Here is a 21,132-nt window from a genome sequence, read left to right on the forward strand (position 1 = left end):
GAAGACGATGAGAAAGATCATTAAAGCATGATTTGCACCCTTGATCTAGTATCTAAAATCGCTATCATTCATTAATTTAGCTGGGCGGTTGTCTGAGAGGTGGGACCCAGAACCAAAGGCAATAAAATAGTAGCCAGTTTAATACCAAAGAATATGAATCGAATGATCAAGAACTCGATATTTACCCAAAAGAATGTTTCGAAACCTCAAAACATTCAGCGCAAGAAAATGTTCAAGAACTCAAACTCGATCTTTCAAAACACAAGTTGAATACAAATTCTTTTCAATCAATCACGTATACTGTTATTCAGAGGAAATCTCATTTTCTTTACTTCTTCAGGGATGAAGGCGAAAAACTATAAATTGTGCATCTCATTCCCACTATGTGAAACAAGGTAGAACAACAGAAGGCAAACTACATATTGTAATAGGATCCATTACTTAAGGTTTTTTCTCCGCTCTACATGGATTTGAGAGGTTCCACCATTGGAAGAACCAAAGCTACCCATTAAGGAGAAGATACATGCTAATACGAAAACCACTGAAATTGAGATCACAAGGGAAGAATTTTGTCTGCTACAAATTAATATTGGAGCCGAAGTTTCCACATTGAATGATGCAAACTTTGAGCTTGATTGCTTTCGCCTGCACAGGAAGAACATAACATCTTGTAAGATACTGAATCAAGGTAACAAGCTGCCGAATACTGCAAGCCTAATCTCTTACAGAATAGGATCCAACTATAACAAGTTTTCATACCAAAATCCAACTGAATGCATCTGATGTGGAGAATTTCAAATTTCAAAAGTGGTCCCACATTGCCTAAAGTACTCTCCTGCCATGTCTATGTTAACAGCTCCAGCACTCTCACTGAGGTTTATATTATATCATATGACGTTGGTACTTGTGGATTATCATCTTTTGTAATAATGGCACATATATGCCAAAATTAATCAACAAAAATCTGATCTTACTGCAACCACACTAGACCATTCCCAAACTGAGATCTTTCGAAACTCAAAAGTGAATCAATTTCGAAATGTCTCCAATGTTGGTTTGCCAACAGTGTTTTCCATGACATGTTTCAGATTCAGCCAACTCTAGTTCATGGCAGCTACACTTCAACAAGCACTTTTACCACCCAAAAAAGAAAACAAAAAGAAGAAAAGAAAGCAAAAAAAAACCACTTTAACATGCATTAAAACAATGAAGCAGTTGCAAGTAAAAAGGTCCTGCACACAGAAAACTGTTAATTGAAAATCAGAATATGTACCCCAAAAGGTTTCTGATTGAGTTCCACAATGATGTGAACTTATTCCCTTTGCTTGAAGCATTGCCCCATTGAAATTCGGAGTCATAATTGTTGAAGCTGGTGTCAACTGTGCATGGAAAAGTTAAATCATGAAAACCAGAAAGTTAGACTAAACTCCTCAAAGTTTCAGTATGCTTTGCCTAGATGTTCTAATAAATAAAGTAGCAGAGAATGAAGTACCACTGGCTGGAAAAGAATGTTGTCTCTTAGATGCCCTCAATGTAGTTAATTTTTCAACAAGTATGCGTTCTGTGTCACTGTCACAACCATGAACTTTGTGTTAAAGCACAGAAGATGCAAGAAAGTGATACATGAAAGGGCACACGCCACAAAAAGGAGGATACAAGATAAACAAAACAAAACCATACAACCCCGGTGTACAATTTCATGAAGTGCATCACAAAATTGAAGTCCGGATTACTGGAAAGGGGAAACTGTCATGGCTTTGGTGTGTAAGAGAAATGTCCCACTCAGCAGTATGAAATTTCCCAAAATTTCATCAAGGAGATGCTTAAATCAATGGATTTTTTTTTTCTTTTGACAAAAGAAATGGCAAATACTACCTATGTTATAGAAAGATCACCCCCACCCACCAATCCAAAAAAAAAAAAAAAAAAGACGAAGAAGAAGAAAGTTCTACTAATAAAAGTGAGACCATGCTGTACTTTAAGATCCAACAAGACGGGCCACAAAGAGAAAAATATTCAACCTGATATCCTTTGGGATTTCAACGTTCACGATGAAGAGATGATCACCACGAGCTGCAGGTTTCTTTATGTTTGGAACACCCATTTGAGACATTTTTATTATTTCACCTGGTTGAATCCCGTGAGGAACTCGAAGATCTCTCAAACCCTCAACTGTTTCCACCTGATGTTGATGTGCAACTAATGTCAAACAACATAAATCTTCCCTTTAATGAATTAAATGCAACATTAGTTAGTCAATAATAGCAATATCACAAATAAACTTGTTTTATCTGCTTCGGTTCTAGATAGAATTACCTTGACAACAGTCCCTAGAATGGCCTCAGTATAATCAATATTAATTTTTGAGTAAAGATTCAGACCATCCCTCCAAATTCCACGTTTTTCATTTACATGAATAAACAGATAGAGGTCACCAGCTGCACCCCTACATTAGAACAAAAAAAGACTATGCTCAAGGATAGACACATAGAGTGGGGAACTAAGATGCAAGAGATTGAGCCATGGGGGAAAAAATCCCAGTACAACTAGATTTTTTGAACTAAATGCAACAACAGAAATGGAAAAGTAAAAATTACAAAGAACAATAACAAACTTTCGGTAACTAAACCTGTTTCGTACCTTCTCTTATCAAAGTTCCCTTCTCCTTGAACTTGCATTGTGGCTCCGTCTTTCACACCGGGAGGAATGACCACTTTGACATCTCGTTTGGATTGTATTCTACCTTTGCCACCACACCTTCGGCAATGATCAGTGATTATCTTTCCATCGCCACCACATTTTGAACAAGTAGTAACCTGGCATGTGATATTATCTAAATAGAATATATCAAACATTGAAAGCAGAATTAAGGATACAGTAGCAAACAATAGCAACCTACTTTAACAATAAGATGCCATGCTCATATAGGACTTGAAAAAGAAACTGGATGCATCATATAGAGAGTTCCATGTGCAAATTGTCTACAGCGGCAACAGAGAGGAATGCAAGGACTAGTTTTCAATGTGGGGTTTTAACAAATTTGGCCCAAGGAGAGGGCCAACAAGAGTTCTTGAGCACACTGGGGAGTTTATGCCAACTTCACTGCCACCTGTGGCATCAATTGAGACTCATCAACTGGAAAAACAATAACCAAATAGATGTAAAACTGGAGAAGTCAGAGTAGAATTTTTCAACATAATTATTACATAGGAGATTCAAATTAGAAAGATGAAGAGCCATAGGTTAATCTACTAATTTTGATGCCAATAATGTTGGCAATAGTCTAGACATGCTTAATTTGCAATTGGATATACTTTTGCTTATTGCTTCATGCCAATTCTAAAGGACTTTGGATGTAAGCAAGTATAAATTTCAGTGAAATGTTACTTTTCAATCATCACTTCAGTCCTACATCACCAGTAGCTGTGGCTGCTTTCTCACTGTCAAGGATTCAAATGTATACATAAGCTCTTGACATCCTCTACTAACTAGGGGCCTGAATCTGGAATTATTATCTACTATGTTATTTTCAAGGTAGGACATTAATCACCTAGCCTTAGTAGGATTGGGACTTGTTGTCCTATCAGGATTAGGATCTCTTTTCCTGCGCAAGAAAGTGTTTCATGTAGATATACTCATGTAATAAGGAGTTAAGGATATATGATAGGCCCTTGTCCCTTTGAAAAGAAAAAACACCAGCGAGGGATTAATGAGTTTTAAATCACAATTGATGAACACAAGGTGTCAACAATGAGCCTGTAACTCTTCAGAGTAGTTTGAACCAAAAAAAAAACTCTCTTCAGTGTAGTTAAGCCACTATGGATTGAGTCGACAAGACACAGATGAAGTTCCATGGTGAATGATGTATTTTGTCCAAAAGGTTTAAGATACACTACATTGGAACCAAATACATAGGCTGGAATTTTAGCGAGCGCATGCTAAGGTAAGCTTTCAAGGCAGCTTTTGCCTTTTAGAAGCCAGCTCCTTGGGGCACATGCACGTTAGGAAGGGCAAGGCCAACCAAACCATGTATTGGAATCTCTTATGGAAAATGCTGGAGTAGCTGCCACCCTCTCGGCTTCTGGATTTCTCAAGCTTTTGGGAGTAAATATTCCAAATGGGATAATTCTATTGGATCTACCCCCTTGTAACACTAGAGGCTTCTAGAAGCTCAGTAGATGTTTCAAAGTGACTATTTCCAGAATCTTGGTTCAATCTGGATAAGGAGAAATTAAAGAGGACATAACTAGATAACTATAACTGAATCGTAGCCTCTGGAGAACATTCAGTGCACAAGAAAGCAAAATGTCAGAAGACAAGGAACTCACAGCATTGTTCACTCACAACGTCCAAACCCCAACCTTCTCCACCTCCCCCTTCAACAACCCCCCCCCCCCAAAAAAAAAAAAAAAGAAGCAGCAGAATTTTATGTCCATAGCAGATGCTAAATTTTATTCTATGCAAACTCACTCATCTTGCTTTTGCTGATGATCTCATGAGTTTTTCAAAAGCCGATCACAAATCCATCTCCTCCATCCTTCCAGCCTTCTCCCTCTGAGTCCCTCTCTACCCTTAAGGTCAATCTTGACAAATCTACCCTTTTCTTCTCTAGAGTTTCTGAACCCCTGTGCTCTAATCTCTTGCACCTCTCAGGTTTCAAGTTTGGCTCCTTCCCTGTAGTCTATCTAGGTCTTCCTCTCATCCCTGGTAGGCTATCTCACCACCATTATTCTCATATGCTTGATCATATCCGTAAGAATCTCCATCTTTGGAAAAGCAAGCTCCTATCTTTTGCTAGTAGAGTTGAGCTCATTCGCTCGGTTCTCCAATCCTCTCACCTCTACTGGTGTGGTATCTTCCTTATTCCCAAGCCTATTATCTCGGCTATGGAATCCCTCTTCTGTGCCTTTCTCTAGAAGGACCAAGACTCCTTGCGTTTCCTTCGCCCCATTAGCTGGATCAATATCTGTCATCCTAAATTTGAAGGGGGCCTTGGTATTTGCCGCATCCAAGAGGTCAATTATGCTTGCCTCCTCAAACTCATCTAGAAAATTATCTCCAAACAAGATTCCATTTTGGTCAATTGGTTTACTCCTCTCTTCTCAAATCTGATTCCTTTTGGACTATCTCCATCCCTTCTAACTCTTCTTGGGTCTAGAGGAAACTTCTCCTATTAAGGTCATGAGCTCTCCATGCCATTACCACCAATATTTCATCTAGCACTTCTACCTCGTTCTGGCTTCACCTGTGGCATCCGATGGATATCCTCTTCTCCCTCCTTGGACCCCATGTTGTCTATAAGACTCGCATCCCCAAATCCACCCCTTGTCCACTTTCATCATTAATGGCTCCTGGGCCCCTCCCTCACCATAGTCTCACACAAGCCTAGAACTCGCTCCCTCCTATCTTGCTTCCCTCCCACGACCTCCTTGTTTGGCTCCCCTCTACCACCAAATCCTTCACCACCTCCTCAGCTTGGAACCTTCCCTGCTTGCCTTTCCCCTTGGCCCCCTCTCGTATGGTTTAAAGGTCATATCCCCCGCCACTCCCTCATCCTTTGGAGAGCCCTAAACCTAGCCCTTCTCACCCAAGCTTTTCTCATTAGTCGTCATATCCCAACTAACCCCAACTATATCCTTTGTTGGAATGGTTTTGAGGATTTAGAGCACCTGTTTTTCTTTTGCCCTCCTTGCCTCCATCTAGCCCCATTTCTCGCACTCCTTTGGCATTGATCGTGATTGGTCTTGGGTTTTGAGTAATTTTTCAGGTACTTCCATTTGTGACCAAATTGGTAAGCTTGTCTTTTGTGCCATGGTCCAACACCTGTGGTGGGAGCACAATCTCAGGCGATGGACTTCCAAATTCCGCTCTCTAGACTCAATTTGGAATGCTATCTAGTTTGATGTTTCTGCTAGGCTTCTCTCTATCCCCCACCCCCCCGGTTGTTGACTCCCTAAGGAACAGGTTTATTGTTGTTTCCTGGGGTCTTAGTTCCTCCTTCCAGTCTCCTAATTGAAGGCTGTTCCCCCCCCCCCCTCTTGTATCATTCTTTGTTCTTCTTGTTTCTTAATACAATTATTTATCCATAAAAAAAAATATTCTATGAGAGGGGAAGGGGGAGGACACCAAAAACAATGTTGCAGCAAAATCTAGCTGCTGTGGTGATGTGCATAATCAAACCAATATCAATGACACCTTCAAACTGAGAACTAGGTAATATTACAAGTTAAGGAACACAGTAATACTAGTTTTACAAAACATGCAATAAATAAAATATACATCTGTTTCCATAAGAGGGTAAGCACACCTGAGACACTATCCCAAAAGGTGTTCTCTGAGATTTCATCACCCCTCCTCTACCTCTGCAATCTGTACATGGTTTTATGCAACTGCTGGATTTTGCACCCGTACCATCACAACTATCACATGATTCAAAGCAGGAAACTTCAATCTCCCGCTGTACTCCAAAAATTGATTCTTCAAAGCTCAAAGACAAGTCATGCCTAAAGACCCAAGATATCAGGGTCAATTTCTGAACTTCAAAAGCAAATAGAATCAACATTTCTTCCCATAAATAGTAGTGACATAAGAATCCACAACAATAACAACAAGCCATGTCCCAAGTAAATGGGGTCAGCTTTAGTCACACAAGAACCCATAGGTTATAATTACAAGAATAGTAGATCCACCATCACCCCATTAGTTACTTCAAAATATTTTCATCTAAAGAATTCAGAATAATAAAACATCCTGCATGATTTTGACCCCATGAAATAAAGAACCCAGAGCATCTTAACTTTCTAAGCATGTCATAATGTCATTAGTTTCTTCTCCATTGTGCATGTGAATCCAGAGCATTTATAATCTAACCATTGAATTGATACCCCCAGTATACATTCAAGAGGATAGCACAGAGCCTGAAGCTTGATTGGCAAATTTGTAGCATCAAAATCATGAGGTTACCTGCTGCATCTATCACAGTCTCCATGCTCAAAAACTTTCAGGGTGCACGTGGAGAATAAACAGAAGGAAGCAAAATGCACCAAATTCAACTTTCTTTTGACAGAATGTCTCTTAAGATTAAGAGGACACTACAACCAATACTCAAGGTATATCAACAACAAGAAGTAGCCTTATCCCAACTAAATGGGGGCGTTACATGAATCCTTGCCTTCCAATCAGCTTTATTTGAGGCCATACTAGATAAAAGGCCTAAGTCATACATATCCTTTCTCATCATTTTTCCTAAGGTTATCTTAGGTTGGTCCCTAGCTCTTCTAGTTCCTTCAATCTGAACCAAATTACTTCTGCATACAGGCACATTTATCCTGGAGCATTTATCTTCGCTTGATCTTCGAAAATGAAGTCAGAGCCTCCCTTGTTTTTATATGTGCTTCCCCGAGGTATGGTGTAATTATATCTTCACCCATTGAATTTTTAAAATTACACATACCACCCTGCTTTTTGAAATGATTAGCATTTGAGCCAAGAAATTAGAATTATAACTTTCTTGACCAAAATGCCCTTAGTACTGGTACAAACTTATTTTATTAAAGATACTCTTTTTATCAATTATAAATTTGGGGCAAGGTCAAGGGGAGGGAAGGGGAGGGGGAGCTAGACAAAACTGTGATTGGAAATTGGGAAAAATGAATTGATATTTTCTTAACAAAATAAGGTTATCTTAGCATTATAAGGCATTTTGGTCAACAAAGTTATAACTCTAACAGCTAGGGTTTAAATGCCAATCATTTTAGAATACAAGGGTGGTAACTATAATTTTAGGTTCAATGGGTGAAATCGGTGACACCATATCTTAGGGGAAGTACATGTAAATTTCTCTTAAATTCCTGTACTTCCATCTTGAGCATATTGGCAAAGTTAAAACACCTAAGGTAAAACAGCTACAAAGATTTGTACATCTATTGACATTAATTTTTATAACGTCCTAGCACCAAGTAGAGCATACAATCTAAGGTGGCTAGATTTTAAATGAACAAAAGTTACATCTTAAAATTGAAATGAAATATGCCAGTTCAAAGTTTAAAAAAGTATAAAGGAAATAGAAATAATACAAGGATTCATTTAGAAGAGATGAACAATGAATCTATAGAAGCACATACTTAGGTTTCAGCACTAGAGATCAATACTTCCATATTATTATTCCTAAAAGAGTGAAAATGATACTCATGTTTTATTCCCAGATTTTGATGATCATCAAAGTTAGATGGCCTTTTCTTTTCTAGCCTAATCCCGTTGCAAATTGTTAATTTCTAACCTAACTGTTGGTTACAACATCAGAGCTTCAGCTAAAATATTTACCGAATGTCAAGACCAAGGTTGCGGTTATTTGAAGACTCTCTGCCTCCGAAAAATCCATTTGACTCCCCAAAATATGCATCAAAGATTTCGAAAGGATCGACCTAGGAAAAGAAATTTTATGGATATAAAATCAGATGCCACTGCTGAACATAAATAGAGTTGCTCATAACAGAAATTATTGCATACATGCTAATATGATAGCCAATACAGTTGTCTTAATCAGATATAGCAGAGTCAACAAGAATTGAATATGTGCTCACCCCCTGAGAATCAACTCCTGATCCAGCATATTCACCTTGAAGACCTGCCTCACCAAACCGATCATATAAAGATTTTTTTTCATCATCTGATAGGACCTACACAAAGACCTTATTATCACATGAATAAAAAAGGCAGAACTAATGGATAAATTTAAGTAAATTAGCTTTTATTCTACATTAAGCATTTCTTAGCCAACTTCACAAGCCATAAATATTTAGATGGAAGACAAAATGAAACAAATGTACAAGGAACACATGCCTCAATTATTATTCTAAACAAAACAGTAAATCAAGGGGAGGAGATACTCAGATACCTCATATGCTGCACTGATCTCTTTGAACTTTTCTTCTGCTCCCGGGCTCCTGTTCAAATCTGGATGATACTATTCCGAAAAAGAAGAGATGAATTATTCAGTAGGATAGAACCCAACCGTAAAAGGCAAAATATACCAAGACTGAAAAGTAGTATGGCAGAAAATGCAGAATAAAACTTGATGACTTGGAGATTTTGAGTTGAAGTTCAGGAGGTACTAATATATGTACTTCCAATTCAAACTAGAAATGAAACAAAATAAAACATTAAAATAATTAACTCACTTACAAATGGCATTTTTCTGGGTAACAGTGTAAATGCATTTAATTTCCGACTTCTATCCAATTTATGTTTCAATTGATTGAGATGTTTTGTAATTACATTTAGATACAGTACAGTTTTCACAGATAAAGATTGGCCAAAGAAGAAGGTTACTGGAAGGTTTAAACACAAAAGAAACCACTATTTTGGAGAATCAGTTCGGTGTATGTCAGGTTGATCCATGGAAAAAGCTATACAGAGAAAAAAAGAAGTCTTCAAATGGTCCTTATTGAACTAAAAAGTGCTTATGACAGAGTTCTTAATTAATTTTAACCTAGCATGTCTTGGCAAGAGAAGTTTACCAAGTAAATATGCGGATATAATAAAAGATATGTACAAGGATATGGTGACTAGTGTGCAAACAATGACGGGTCAAGGTCATGAATTCGCAATTACAGCTGGATTACACGAAGGATCAGCTTCGACCCTATTTCTTTTGCAATTATCATGGATGAGCACAAAATACATCCAAGACAAAGTTCCTGGGTGCATGCATTTTGCTGGTGGTCATGTTGGTGGACGAGATGAAACCTGAAATTAACGTCAAACTAGAATTATACAAGTCAACTTTGGAACCAAAGGATTTAATTAAGTACACTGTAGACAACTTATGGTGTGCAAGTATAGATAATGATGGGGATATAGAGATCCTGCAAAGTAATCATTTTAGGTATCTAGGATCAATCATTAATAAGGAAGATGACACAAAAGATGATGTCTCACAAAGAATTAAAGGTACATGGATGAAGTGGAGAGGTGCATCTAGGGTGTCATGTGATCGATAGGCCCCATTAAAGCTTCAAATAATTTTTTATAGAACAGTCATAACATTGTGTAGTGGAATGCCAAGAAGCTAAGAAGTGTTATAAAGGTAAGCCAAGTTTAACAGAAAAAAGGATGTTGTGATGTTGAGTGGAAAAACCAAAAATCACAAAATATAGAATAAAATAGTAAAGCAGTTTTGGAAGTAGCCTAATTCAAGATAAGCTTCAAGAAAGCCAACTGCAGTGGCATGGCCATGTTCCACATAGTCCTTTGGATGGCCCCATTTTGGGGGAATCACTTGCATGGTTGTCAAAGCATCTGTCTAGGCACCTAGGCCCATTTTTGGGTCAAAGCGACCTATTGTCACCTTGTCGCCTTGCTTGGTGATGCATTGGTTTTCATTGCCCTCTACTGCCTCACCTCGCTTAGCCTCGTCACCTTGACAACCATGGTCACTTGATTTATATTGAAGGTAAAAATAGAGCTAAGGGCAGGCCTAAGATGACCCTAGGAGAAGCAGAGTTAAGATCCATGTAGCCAATCCCTTTTAGTTATTTATGACTAATTTTTAGTTGTCCCTTTCCATTGATAATTTCTTTAGGATCCGTATAGCTAGTCAGGATAAACTGAGTTGCTGTAAATAAAGATTAGCATTGGAATTGAAAATTAACTTAATGCTATGGGTCAACAGCACGTTTTTAGACATGAGAGAGAGAGAGAGAGCTCATTGTAGGAAGAGTTTGTTTAAGGCTGCTTAGTTCTTTAAATACCTCCTATGCAGATGAATAGCATTTGGGTGGAATAGTATTTGGGTGGAAGGGTATAGTCACAAATTAAGGGTTCAGGAGTTCTGTTAAGCCTATGTAATTCTTTAAATATTTCCTACCCAGATGAAAACTCTTCGCCTGTGGATACGGTCGGAAACTAAGGGTTCTAGTGTTACTTCTGCCACATTCAGGTAATTGTGTTTAACCTCGCCACTCAGGGTATCTTATCTTGATGGGCACTGCCTGTTCCTAAGTTCCACCTGAAGAAATTCTAACCAAATCACCCAACATAAGGCAATGAATGCACTTAGAACCACGAAAAATGTCAACTCCATTGTGTAGCAGCAATGTATACTTGTACCCAACTTTGAATGAACGCGTGTTCAGAGTTTACATTCCATGACACTCAAGATGAAGTAGCGAGGGCAAGGGGCGGGATTGTACACCAAGCGGCAACATGTCGACTCCCAAGTTTACTAACAAATTGAACTAATAGAAGAGTCCTCTATGATTGAATAAGCATACAAGTCACCTTATCAGTTGCAGGCAGAAAGCTTGGAAGTTGGGTTAAAAATCCAAGGTTCGAGTACTCATTGTGAATCCAGCCACTCAGTTTCATAGAACAAGCAAAATCAAACTTGTTAAGACTTAATTATATCAGAACTCTGTCTATTAGAAAGGAAAATTTTAGACTGAGATGAATTAACGAACCTTGCGAGCAAGTTTCTTGTAAGAGGTCTTAATTTCCTGCAAGGTGGCATTTCTCTTGAGATTCAAAGTAGCATAGTAATCCGACCCTGCAGCCCTTACAACAACACAAGGGCTGCGTTTTTTGCGAATGGAAGGCGAAGGAGAATAAGGGTTCCATATTCGTCCGGCCTCTTTGGAACTCAAACCGAAGCTTTTGATTTTGGGAGATACGTTCTGGAATCCAAATTGATTGAACTGACAGGTGGAATTGGAAATTGAAGGTAGCTTCGGAGGAAAAATGCAGGTAGAGTTCAGATTGCCGTAGCAGCAATTAGGTCTAAGTGGCATGGCAGCAGATCAGACTACCGTGCCAGTTGCCACAACGCCGCCGAATTGATATAACGCTGAAATTATAGCTTAAAGCCTTAAACCTCTCGAATCGTCTCGACAATTCTGACGACTCAAAACCTGTTCCAACTCCCAACTCGGTAGTGAACGGCTTTGCGGCACTCCTTAGAAATTAGAAATTAGAAAATTAGAATAAGCTGAAGCGACACAAACCCATGAAGCCCACATATCACATTTCATCGGTCATCTAGGGTCCATTACGAGCCTACAGTAGCGAAACAATTGAGTAAGAAGCCCATGAACCCACAAACCCTAAGCTCTGTGGGCTAATTAAAGAAGCCCATAATGGATGTAATGAGAGTTGAGAGTCCATGGAACAAGCCCTTGTGTAGATGTTTTTTTTTTTTTTGGTAAACACCCTTGTGTAGATTTTAGTCCAAGAGAAGACATGCTATGCTGGCCAAGTTCAGAAAGCCTAAAGCCTAAAGGCATATCAATCCAACAAAAAACCAAATATATAATGCAAATAAGATGAACATTTAATAAATTTCGTGTATAATTGTTTCTTTTCACATTAATTTCTACTTCTTTTTCATGATTACCTGTCCCTTTAACTTAAAACAACTTAATTTTTAATCCCCATTGAAGATGAGATCATGAGATCCAGTGCTTTATTATTCATTCCCAGGAATATACAGAGCATTCAAGTACCAATTATTTAATATGCCAAGCCACTAAACACTCCATTAGCTCTGTCGATTACAAATCTCCTTATGAACTTTGGAATATGTGTAAGGACTTTAGCCTTTAAAGCATTTTTTCCTTTCTCTTTTTCTCTTGGGTAAGGCCTTTAAAGTGTTAACCCATAACAAAAGTAGATCCTTTCCACTCAAAAACAAGTTATCAATCAAAAACGGTTTGTTGAATAGGTTCCACCTAACTCAAAAAAGTTTCCAAATATTAAGAAATCAAGTCTCAGAATGGTTCTGAATATACTCTCTAACACCAGCTATATGAAGGTAGGGCACAAAAACTTTGGTCATATAATCTATGATTGATGAAGAAAAGCAGTCAAATCCATAGTTTTAAATTGTTCTGGATGACTAATCCATATTCTTAAACTAACACAAAGTTCCTTAATCATGATTATGTCACAGAAAAGGCCTGTTAAATTATAGCTGGATGCTTAAATGATTTGAGGAATTGTGACAACTTTGCTGTTATATTCATGGTTGATTTGTTTCCATAATACAGTTTGGATAAGATTCAAAGCAGTAAACCATGAATTATTCCACAATATCAATTGAATCACATTGAATAATTGAGGTTTAATCCTTCTTACAAAATCAAACAAATAACAATAACCAAAGTTGCAGAGACATGGGGAAGTATCATCTGCACCTTCACATACAAAAGAATTTGCAATATCTTTACAGAAAGCTATTGCAGGACATAGCTTTGTAAAGTGGGTTGGGAGTGTGGAATATTAGGTCTCTTCTTCTTCTTCCATTCACTTGTACCAAAGGAGTTGTCTCCACTCACTAATCCTTCCTTGCTTTACTTTCTTACTCTCCTTTTTTGAGAAAATAGAAAGAAATTTGAAAAAGATAAAGAAAAAGAAAAGTATAAATATCCAAGAAAAGTGAAGCAAAAGATAAGCTATCACCGAAAAAAAGATACCAGAAGTAAGATTAAGGTGGTTTGCTGCTTCCAGAGCTTCCACTTTGATAATTATTTACCACCTCCACCTACAACCGAAAAAGAAAGAATTTGTAATCCATGGAAATAAGAGAAGAGAAAATAAACAAATGTTTAGAAAGTAAAAGGCAATACCTTTATTCCTTTCAACCGCTCTGCTAATTACAGAAACAAAAATGATGATCAAAGCAACTGCAGCCAAAATTCCAATGATAATTGCAAGATCCTTTGAAGTTTCATTTCCTTGAGAAGAATCTGTGGTTCACAATAAGAGAATGTATATAAAGAATTCATGAAAATTATTCTATCTATCTACCTTTGTGAATAGAAATAAATGCAAATTTTGTCTTCATATTAGGTTTGGCTAATAACATCCCACTCTTTATCTCATCAATTATGTTTCTTTTGCTTTCCACTCAAACCCCACATAAATAAGATGATGTTGCCATTTCAAATTAAGTCTCTTGTTAGATAACTTTGCTTTATTTTTCAAAATTATTTCAAACTATTTTGGAACAATTTCTTTTTCCTTCAACCATCACATCTTTTATCAAACATTGGATTCTCCTATTATACCATAATTGAACTGATTGGTTTGAAACTTCTCACTTTATTTTTGTTATTCTGGGTAATGGAAGCTCCCTCTTGTTTATTTCAAACTCAAAAAAGCATTCTACTTTGAACCACATGCCCTTCAAATCGTTCCTATACCTACATAGAATTCTGGGTCTTCCGCTCACCTTTTGATTCAGTATAATTAAAGTGCTTAGTAACTTTATTCTTAATTCTTGTGGATGATCACAACTTTAGTAAATCAGAACCAAAAGAATGCCTTCTTTGATTCTCGGAGACATTCTTCTCAACATGTACCCAATAACCCATTGTTAAACGAAAGAGAACATTCCAGATTTTCTAAATACACCAAAGAGAGAGAGAGATTACAAAATCTTCGCAGGCACAATTCACTTCTCAAAACACACTTTCAGGAAAAGATGGGTGAATTCAAACAAAAGACAGGAAGATGACCGTTAATTACAGGAAGCTTTTTTGCCTTTTTCTTTCTTACCTGCACTGATGGATAAGGAAGAAAGAACTAAAACCAGAAATCGCCATGAAGGCTTGTAAAATGAACCACTTACCCTTACTAGCTCTGGAATAATCACCACTGGTTGAATACCTCACATAGCACTTGGCGAAGAACATATCACCATACGCCGCAGCACCACAATCGCTTCTGAGACGTTCGATCGCCGACGACACACAATCCTGACAGGCGCCGGAGCTCAGGTCACCCACACACTGAGCCATACCTTGTACCTCTCCAGAACCACCCACCCGGAAGGACCCACCTCCATTACTGGTCAGACCGTTCAAAACTGCATCACTCCGGCTCAGTAGTGCCGAGTCATAGCCTACCGGCGGTCCACACTTTTTCAAAACCACAGTTTTGTCTTCCACACCTAAGAAGGAGGTGTTGTCGTACTTGATCAAACATCCCTGCAACTGCAACGCGCCACCGGTGCAGCTGGAGCAGAGTATGCCGATTTGACTCACTGCGTGAGATACACAGCTGGAGCAGTCGGGCATGGAGAGGTCACCTCGGCATTGATAGAGTCCGTAAACAACGTCCACCGAGCTGGAGCCATAGATGGTGAATTTATTGAAGGAGGAATAGGTAGCTGAGTTGACAAGCGAGGTGAGGAGCGAGTTGACGTTGTTTTCGTAAGGTGAGCCTGGAGCATATCTGAGTTGAGAACAGCCACCGAAGATGAAGCTATCAGTGGCTGCTCTTGATGGGTTCCAAAGAGAAGAGAGAGTGAAGAAGAGGGTTAACAGAGAGAACAGAGAGGGAAGTCGAGAAGCTCTGGACATGGCTCTTTCTTTCTTTCTCTGCAAGAACTGGCTCGTGAGTGTGTGAGTTGTGAGAGAGAGCGACGGACTTAAGTGAGATGAGTAAGGAAATCTGGACCGTTGATGATGTGGGTCCACTCCATCTATCATATGTTAAAGGACATTCTCTGTCACCCGCAGAGCCTCCTCGTTGCTTCGAGGCGAATCTACATAGGGCAGAAGAGGGAACTCCATTTTTGTACACAACATGACAAAAGTACCCTTGTCTTTTCTGTATATTCTATTTCTATCCTGGCAAAATGATTTTCCGGATTATTCACGGATTTTCTGTATCTTCTGGAAATGAATAATACGAATAACTGAGTCATCAGGGTCAAAGGTGGGCGAACCAGAAACTCGTGCTTCGGTTCAGTCAAAATTGGGCTAACTGTAATATACGTTTGGGACCGTAGGGTTATATTGTAATTAAGAATACTAAAAGGGCTTCCAAAATAAGTAAGACACTAATTTCTCATTATGTTATTTGTAGAAGCTGTTATTGTTCATGCATTGAATGAATAGCATTAAAGATGAGTAAACAAAAAAGTTCACCGTTTCTTGGTTCACCAATTTAGGTGACAATAAAATGCACTTTTTAGCTCAAGATCAAAAGAATAGTTCAATTAAAACTTAAGTTACTTAGGCTCTTTTTGGTATCAATTCTCATTCTCTATTATGCCTATTTAAAATAAATAAGTACAAGAATTCATTTTTGGTCAATAATGAAAAATGGTTTGGTGAATTTTATCTAAAATAAATTATGAAATAGAAAATAAGTTTGGTGTCAAGATAAAAGATTGTTAAAAATGATAGTAAACAAGTGAGAAAAGAAAGAAAAAGTATGGTTGTTATAAAAGAATGTGTATTGACTATTTTACCCTCATCTTACTTATAGAACTTTAAGTAAACTTACACAAATGAAGATAATGAAATTCTCATCATAATCCATAATGGACAAAAAGTTCATTATGGATTTTGGAGGTTTTTCTATTATTTTAAATAAAACTAAAATTCAGAATAGATGCCAAACAATTTAAAATAATGAAAATTTCTCATAATTGACAATGATAATTGATACCAAAAAGAGCCTTAGATAAAGAAGTCTCCCAAAATTTCTTAATATAATTATTCTCGAATCTTCCTTCAAGTGTTGTCCCTCTTTTGGATTGTAGTTTATGTAACAAGTGTAATTCTTCTTTTAGGTAAACCATATTTTGAATCACCATTAATATAGTAAGCCTTGTGTAATGTAGATGCCATATTCAGTAAATCCAATAAAAACCCATACGAAAATGGAAATAAAAAAATAGCTTAAGTAACTTAACCTTGCAGTATCATTTGTCGACTCCTTTTGTTGATTTAAAGGTTTTTTTTTTGTCCTCCACAATGAGAATTAGAAGTAGTGAACATTTACTACAAGGTAGAACCTGAAATTTGTTTAAATATAATCAACTAGAGTTTACGTTTGCCAATGTCTTATTTCTTGCTTGAAAGAGGCTGGTCCTCCTTTAGGTTGATCACCAAACTTTGATTACTGATGAGGGAATCTCACCATTAAACTCAAATGATTTTAAACAAATATTTATACATTACTAATTCATTTGCATATAGATTGTTTGAGGAGATTAACCAACTAATAAAAAAGAGCACCCAACTACAAGATTACAACTTATCTGTCTATGTCATATGTCAGCATATATTTTATTTTAGCGTCAGAATAAATAACAAAGGGCAAATTACATAGAGATCCCTTGGATTTTGAATCCATTGCATCTACTATCCCTTTAAAAAAATCAATTACAAATGTTCTTTGTTGTTAAGTGTTGGGATTAAATTAATGATGATGTGTTACACTAACTTAAAGGAAGTAACATAAGAATCTCTAAAACATAATAAACTGAAAAACTGTAACTTGATTTTCAATGATAGATGTAAGAAATGTCTCTCTACTTGTACGTTTCTTTTGTGTGCTTGGACAAGATTGCAAGAGAAATTTGGGGACCTGCATTATTAGTTGATGGACATTATTGAACTATGATCGACCTCAAAGACTTGTAGGATTAGAAAAATTTTTGCTTTTCAAAATAATAAAGATTCGCATAAAATGTGAGCCATGGATGACTTGTACAATTAATATGGTTTGTCATATAGTATCTTTCTGTAGACAACTAGAAGCAAATTAAAGATGAATGTGATGGAAGATGAAGGGGTCTTATTCAACGTCGTTATATAATTTACACTAGTTTGTCAACATTCGCTACCTTAACTACCATTGTCATTTTGCTTTCTCAAAAAATTGAAGTGAATTCTCCTGGGCTGCTCTCGTCCCAGGAGAAGAAGGCATTTAGCTTCAGCCAACCTTCCGGTGGCTTAACCCATGAACTCGTCCTCACAATCGGTTCCTTTAACTGAGCTGAAAGAGAGAAGCAACTCCATGGCTCACCATGAGCAACTTCATTGTTATGATGGCTTCTGCCATGACCTGGCATTTATTGGGTTGGTTGTTTTGAGACCAGAGCGTAATTTATTATATTAAGAGGATCCAACATAATTTATGCTCTACCATGATACACAGTAATAAACTCAATAACGAATAATGATAGAAATAGGAAATCTCACTCTCCTTGTATGTTTCTTTTGGGGCCCGAATTATTAGTTGATGGACATTGTTGAACTATGATCAACCTCAAAGACTTGCAGGGTCAGAAATTTTTGTTTTTCAAAATTTATAGATTCACAAAAAATATATGCCATGCATGTTTTGGTCTCTCTCTATCCTTTTCTCCTCCGCTCCTTTCCTTTCCTTTTTGTAATTCATCGATTGCTGGGACTCGTAGAATTAATATGATTTGTCATATAGTTTCTTCATGTAGAGAACCCATCCATGGTAGTTCATTAGAAGCAGCAAATTAAATTAAAGAGGAAAGAGATGGAAGATGAAGGGATCTTATTCAAAACTTGTCGAAGGGGATGAATTTAGCACTTGAGAAATCAAAATTAGAAGAGGGTCGAATTTAAAATGGGATAATAGATGTAGAATGATTACCAGAAGAAACTAAAATGGAAGAGGGAATATCATCTGATGATTTCGTAAATGTAATTTAACTGCGAACCATGACATTTTGCATCATATCCTTGAATTCATTGAAGTCGACCTTACCATCCTGGTTACGGTCAACAGAGAGAATCATACGTTCAACACGATCGATGTCTCCGCCTTCAGGCATTCCAAGCTTTCTCAGTACCACTTGCAAATCCATTGCCGAGATGAATCCGTCATGATCTTCATCAAATACCTTGAATGCCTCCGTCAGATCTGCTTCTTCCTGATCCGATGTTTCTACCGCTTCCTCTATTCCTGAACAACCACCACCACCACCACTACCACAACTAACACAACCACAAGCGGCGCCGAAGTAGGTATCGTTGAGCGATTTGTGCAAGGCCTCGAAGTCTTCGAAGGCCAGGCCGGTGTAGCCAGGTCTTATGTAAGATTGAATCGTTGCTTCGATCTCCTGAACATCGGTTTCCAAGCCGAGGAGATCTAGGGCTCGGCAGAGCTCTTCAACTCCGATGATGCCGTCGCAGTTCTTGTCGAATATGTCGAAGATGCGACGCAGACGGATACAGTTCAGGCATGGTGTTTTCAACCGGAATGGAGACGACGGCCTGCATAGGCTCGTTGCGTTTGCCTCCGCCATCTCCAATGTCGGAAATCGGAATCACAAGTTTGGATTTTGATCTGTTTTTATATTCGAATCGACCAGAACAAGCAAGAATTTCTGACTTATTCTTCCAACCATTAAGGATCGGCCAATTGATTGATTAGCCTAAATATAGATTTACGTACGATAACATGGATGGATCACATAAATAAATATTAAATTGAATTGAATTCATAATAAAATCACAAAAAAGGGAAATCCATTAATGATATATTTATGTAACCTTGTGACCTGAATCCCTGTTGCTCTCCATCTTTTCAAATAGGCTTCCATCATAAACACCGCGGACGGTGTGTCTGTGTAGAAAACCATCTTTGTCTTTGCACATGTAGTATAATATCGTCCATTCTACCCAGGCTCCAAGCCTGCAACCAAATTCATCATTTTTCCCTCGTTAGATTTTAAAAAACATCTCAGAAAATAGAGCTCTAATCAGAATGATTAAACAAACCTTCCTTTGTAGTCATTAGGAGCTTGGTTTTCGGTAAGCATCTCAGACAACTCTTTTGATGTTAAAGCATTTGGATTGGTATAGGCGTGTTTAAGAAAGATCTCCTCAAACTTCTTTGCTACAAACCTGGACAAAATCAAAATTTACATTAAAGAAAACAGAATAGTGAAATCGTTTGCACTTAGTGCATTCATATATTGGTTCTTTGAGTACATAGAATCTTTACCTTCCTTCTGTATCATAGACACCACTGTCACTCCCATGTTTGGCCAAATGTATGTTCTTTACCTCAATTGGGAAGAGGAGAGAAAAATTTCCCTGCAATACATGCACTACAGCTTAGCATATATGAATTAATCCCCAATAGCCCACCAAGAATTTAGATTTTAGTTACAAATATGTGCAGTTAAATTTTTCTAAAAAACAATGATTCAAATCCTCTGCTTCTCAACTTGTTTTTAAGTATCGATGGTATTATGGCTGCTCCAGATAACACCAGAAAGAGAGACAGAGAGGGACTTACAGGACGAGTTTGACCACTGAGGGCGACATTAATGAAGATAGAGGCAATGGTGGATAAAGGAATCCCAGCACCAATAGCACGGAATCCTGCAATTGAATCAAATCATAGTATAGAATATTGATGGGAAAGGAAGCGAAAGGGAAAAAAGGGAAGAACCTTTGAATGTTTCCGAAGGGTAGATAAGCCCATCTTTGTTCCTGTCGAAGAAAGCCGCATGCTTTTCCAGCGGACTCATGTGGCCATCTTCAACCCCTGTTCATCGTTCAAGTATGTAAAAATGGACACAATGAGAGATAACATAGAAGAACTTCATATATTCAACTAGAAATATAAAATCGAATAAAGCAACTCATCCTTGCTATAGTTTTCATTGTAGGGTGGAACAGAGGAGCAAGAGAAAGCCATAAGAAGAACGTTTCCCCCAGGGTGATGAGGATTTTTTTAAGGGAAGATTGCGAAGGAATTGAAACATACAGAGAGAGAAGTTGGAGGATTAAAGCAATGAGCAGTAAAAACAGACCAATTAACCATTCTTTTCTCTTTTGGGGGAAATTAGAATTTTTGAGGGTTCCACAACGAGAAACTGGCTCTGGTTATCGAACAATGCAGTTGTTGAATCAATCATGATGTTCGATTTTAAAAAATTAAAACATCATGAACGGTGCCTCCAGCAAGTCAAAGTTGTCAATGCAAATTGAATTTTTTTATGTTCTATAATAATTGCAGTTTCACCGTATAAATGAAAAGTAAACCAATTGAAGAATCAATCAAGGGTTTGTTCACGGTCCCATACATAAAATAATCAGAAAATGATAAAGCATGAACACACCTGAATTAAATGTAAACTGTATCTTCCCCAAGCAGATTAATGCCACCACTAGAATTGAAGGTTGGTTCATAATTTAGCGAGAGAGGAAACAAAACCTCAATAAATTCATAGGAGAAAGAACACCATATGCTCATGCACTTTCAGGTCTACCTGTATCGATCATTGGACGGTTAAGGAGGTTTACACGATTGAAATTCAAAATACATTTTAATATGAACAAAATGTCCTTA

At 37.6% G+C, this 21,132-nt stretch overlaps 3 protein-coding genes and 1 pseudogene across 6 annotated transcripts; all 4 read right to left on the reverse strand.

The window, feature by feature from the left end:
- Nucleotides 1-65: 65 nt before the first annotated feature.
- LOC149021013 (Molecular chaperone Hsp40/DnaJ family protein) lies at nt 66-11,876 on the reverse strand. 2 transcript variants are annotated; one of them, XM_089149268.1, is made up of 11 exons: nt 11,460-11,876; nt 8,897-8,965; nt 8,583-8,678; nt 8,323-8,423; nt 6,308-6,503; nt 2,641-2,816; nt 2,317-2,446; nt 2,022-2,182; nt 1,493-1,569; nt 1,274-1,379; nt 66-645 (listed from the first exon to the last, which is right to left on the reverse strand). In XM_089149268.1, the coding sequence occupies exons 1-11, from the start codon at nt 11,784-11,786 to the stop codon at nt 438-440; spliced, it is 1,647 nt and encodes a 548-aa protein (XP_089005394.1). In that variant the 5' UTR covers nt 11,787-11,876; the 3' UTR covers nt 66-437. The 2 variants fall into 2 exon arrangements, with proteins under 2 accessions (XP_089005394.1, XP_089005395.1); XM_089149269.1 differs by lacking the exon at nt 11,460-11,876 and adding an exon at nt 11,281-11,450.
- Nucleotides 8,947-15,390, reverse strand: LOC149021014 (plasmodesmata-located protein 7-like). Of its 3 annotated transcripts, none has more exons than XR_016172269.1 (4): nt 14,624-15,390; nt 13,620-13,739; nt 13,467-13,534; nt 8,947-8,965 (listed from the first exon to the last, which is right to left on the reverse strand). XR_016172269.1 is itself a non-coding variant. In XM_089149270.1 (3 exons), exons 1-3 carry the CDS (start codon nt 15,354-15,356, stop codon nt 13,518-13,520), a joined length of 870 nt encoding a protein of 289 aa, XP_089005396.1. In that variant the 5' UTR covers nt 15,357-15,390; the 3' UTR covers nt 13,087-13,517. The 3 variants fall into 3 exon arrangements, 1 of the variants encoding a protein (XP_089005396.1); XR_016172268.1 differs by lacking the exon at nt 8,947-8,965 and adding an exon at nt 13,087-13,359; XM_089149270.1 differs by lacking the exon at nt 8,947-8,965 and having other exon boundaries at nt 13,087-13,534.
- A 2,822-nt stretch (nt 15,391-18,212) lies between these two features.
- On the reverse strand, nt 18,213-19,081 carry LOC149021015 (calcium-binding protein CML42 pseudogene; annotated as a pseudogene).
- A 222-nt stretch (nt 19,082-19,303) lies between these two features.
- Nucleotides 19,304-20,614, reverse strand: LOC149021016 (putative peroxygenase 4). The gene is made up of 5 exons (XM_089147034.1): nt 20,230-20,614; nt 20,074-20,159; nt 19,777-19,868; nt 19,551-19,676; nt 19,304-19,464 (listed from the first exon to the last, which is right to left on the reverse strand). Exons 1-5 carry the CDS (start codon nt 20,306-20,308, stop codon nt 19,314-19,316), a joined length of 534 nt encoding a protein of 177 aa, XP_089003160.1. The 5' UTR covers nt 20,309-20,614; the 3' UTR covers nt 19,304-19,313.
- Nucleotides 20,615-21,132: the final 518 nt, after the last annotated feature.

The sequence above is a fragment of the Hakea prostrata genome, chromosome 3 (genome assembly GCF_041222555.1).
Source record: "Hakea prostrata isolate BN-2017 chromosome 3, UWA_Hpros_2, whole genome shotgun sequence".
Classification (NCBI taxonomy): Eukaryota; Viridiplantae; Streptophyta; class Magnoliopsida; order Proteales; family Proteaceae; genus Hakea; species Hakea prostrata.

Bases quoted from the DNA above. Each gene is read 5' to 3' on its own strand.
- LOC149021014 (XM_089149270.1), bottom strand. From the start codon at position 15,356: ATGTCCAGAGCTTCTCGACTTCCCTCTCTGTTCTCTCTGTTAACCCTC. The intron at 13,740-14,623 runs GTAAGTGGTTCA...TGTGAACCACAG, and splicing joins TTATTCCAGAGCTAGTAAGG to ATTCTTCTCAAGGAAATGAA.
- LOC149021016 (XM_089147034.1), bottom strand. From the start codon at position 20,308: ATGAGTCCGCTGGAAAAGCATGCGGCTTTCTTCGACAGGAACAAAGAT. The intron at 19,869-20,073 runs GTAAGTCCCTCT...CATGTATTGCAG, and splicing joins TCAGTGGTCAAACTCGTCCT to GGAAATTTTTCTCTCCTCTT. The intron at 19,465-19,550 runs GTTTGTTTAATC...ATTTGGTTGCAG, and splicing joins CCTAATGACTACAAAGGAAG to GCTTGGAGCCTGGGTAGAAT.
- LOC149021013 (XM_089149268.1), bottom strand. From the start codon at position 11,786: ATGCCACTTAGACCTAATTGCTGCTACGGCAATCTGAACTCTACCTGC. The intron at 2,817-6,307 runs GTGTGCTTACCC...ATCACATGCCAG, and splicing joins CTTTTGGGATAGTGTCTCAG to GTTACTACTTGTTCAAAATG. The intron at 2,447-2,640 runs GTACGAAACAGG...GTTCTAATGTAG, and splicing joins GGGAACTTTGATAAGAGAAG to GGGTGCAGCTGGTGACCTCT.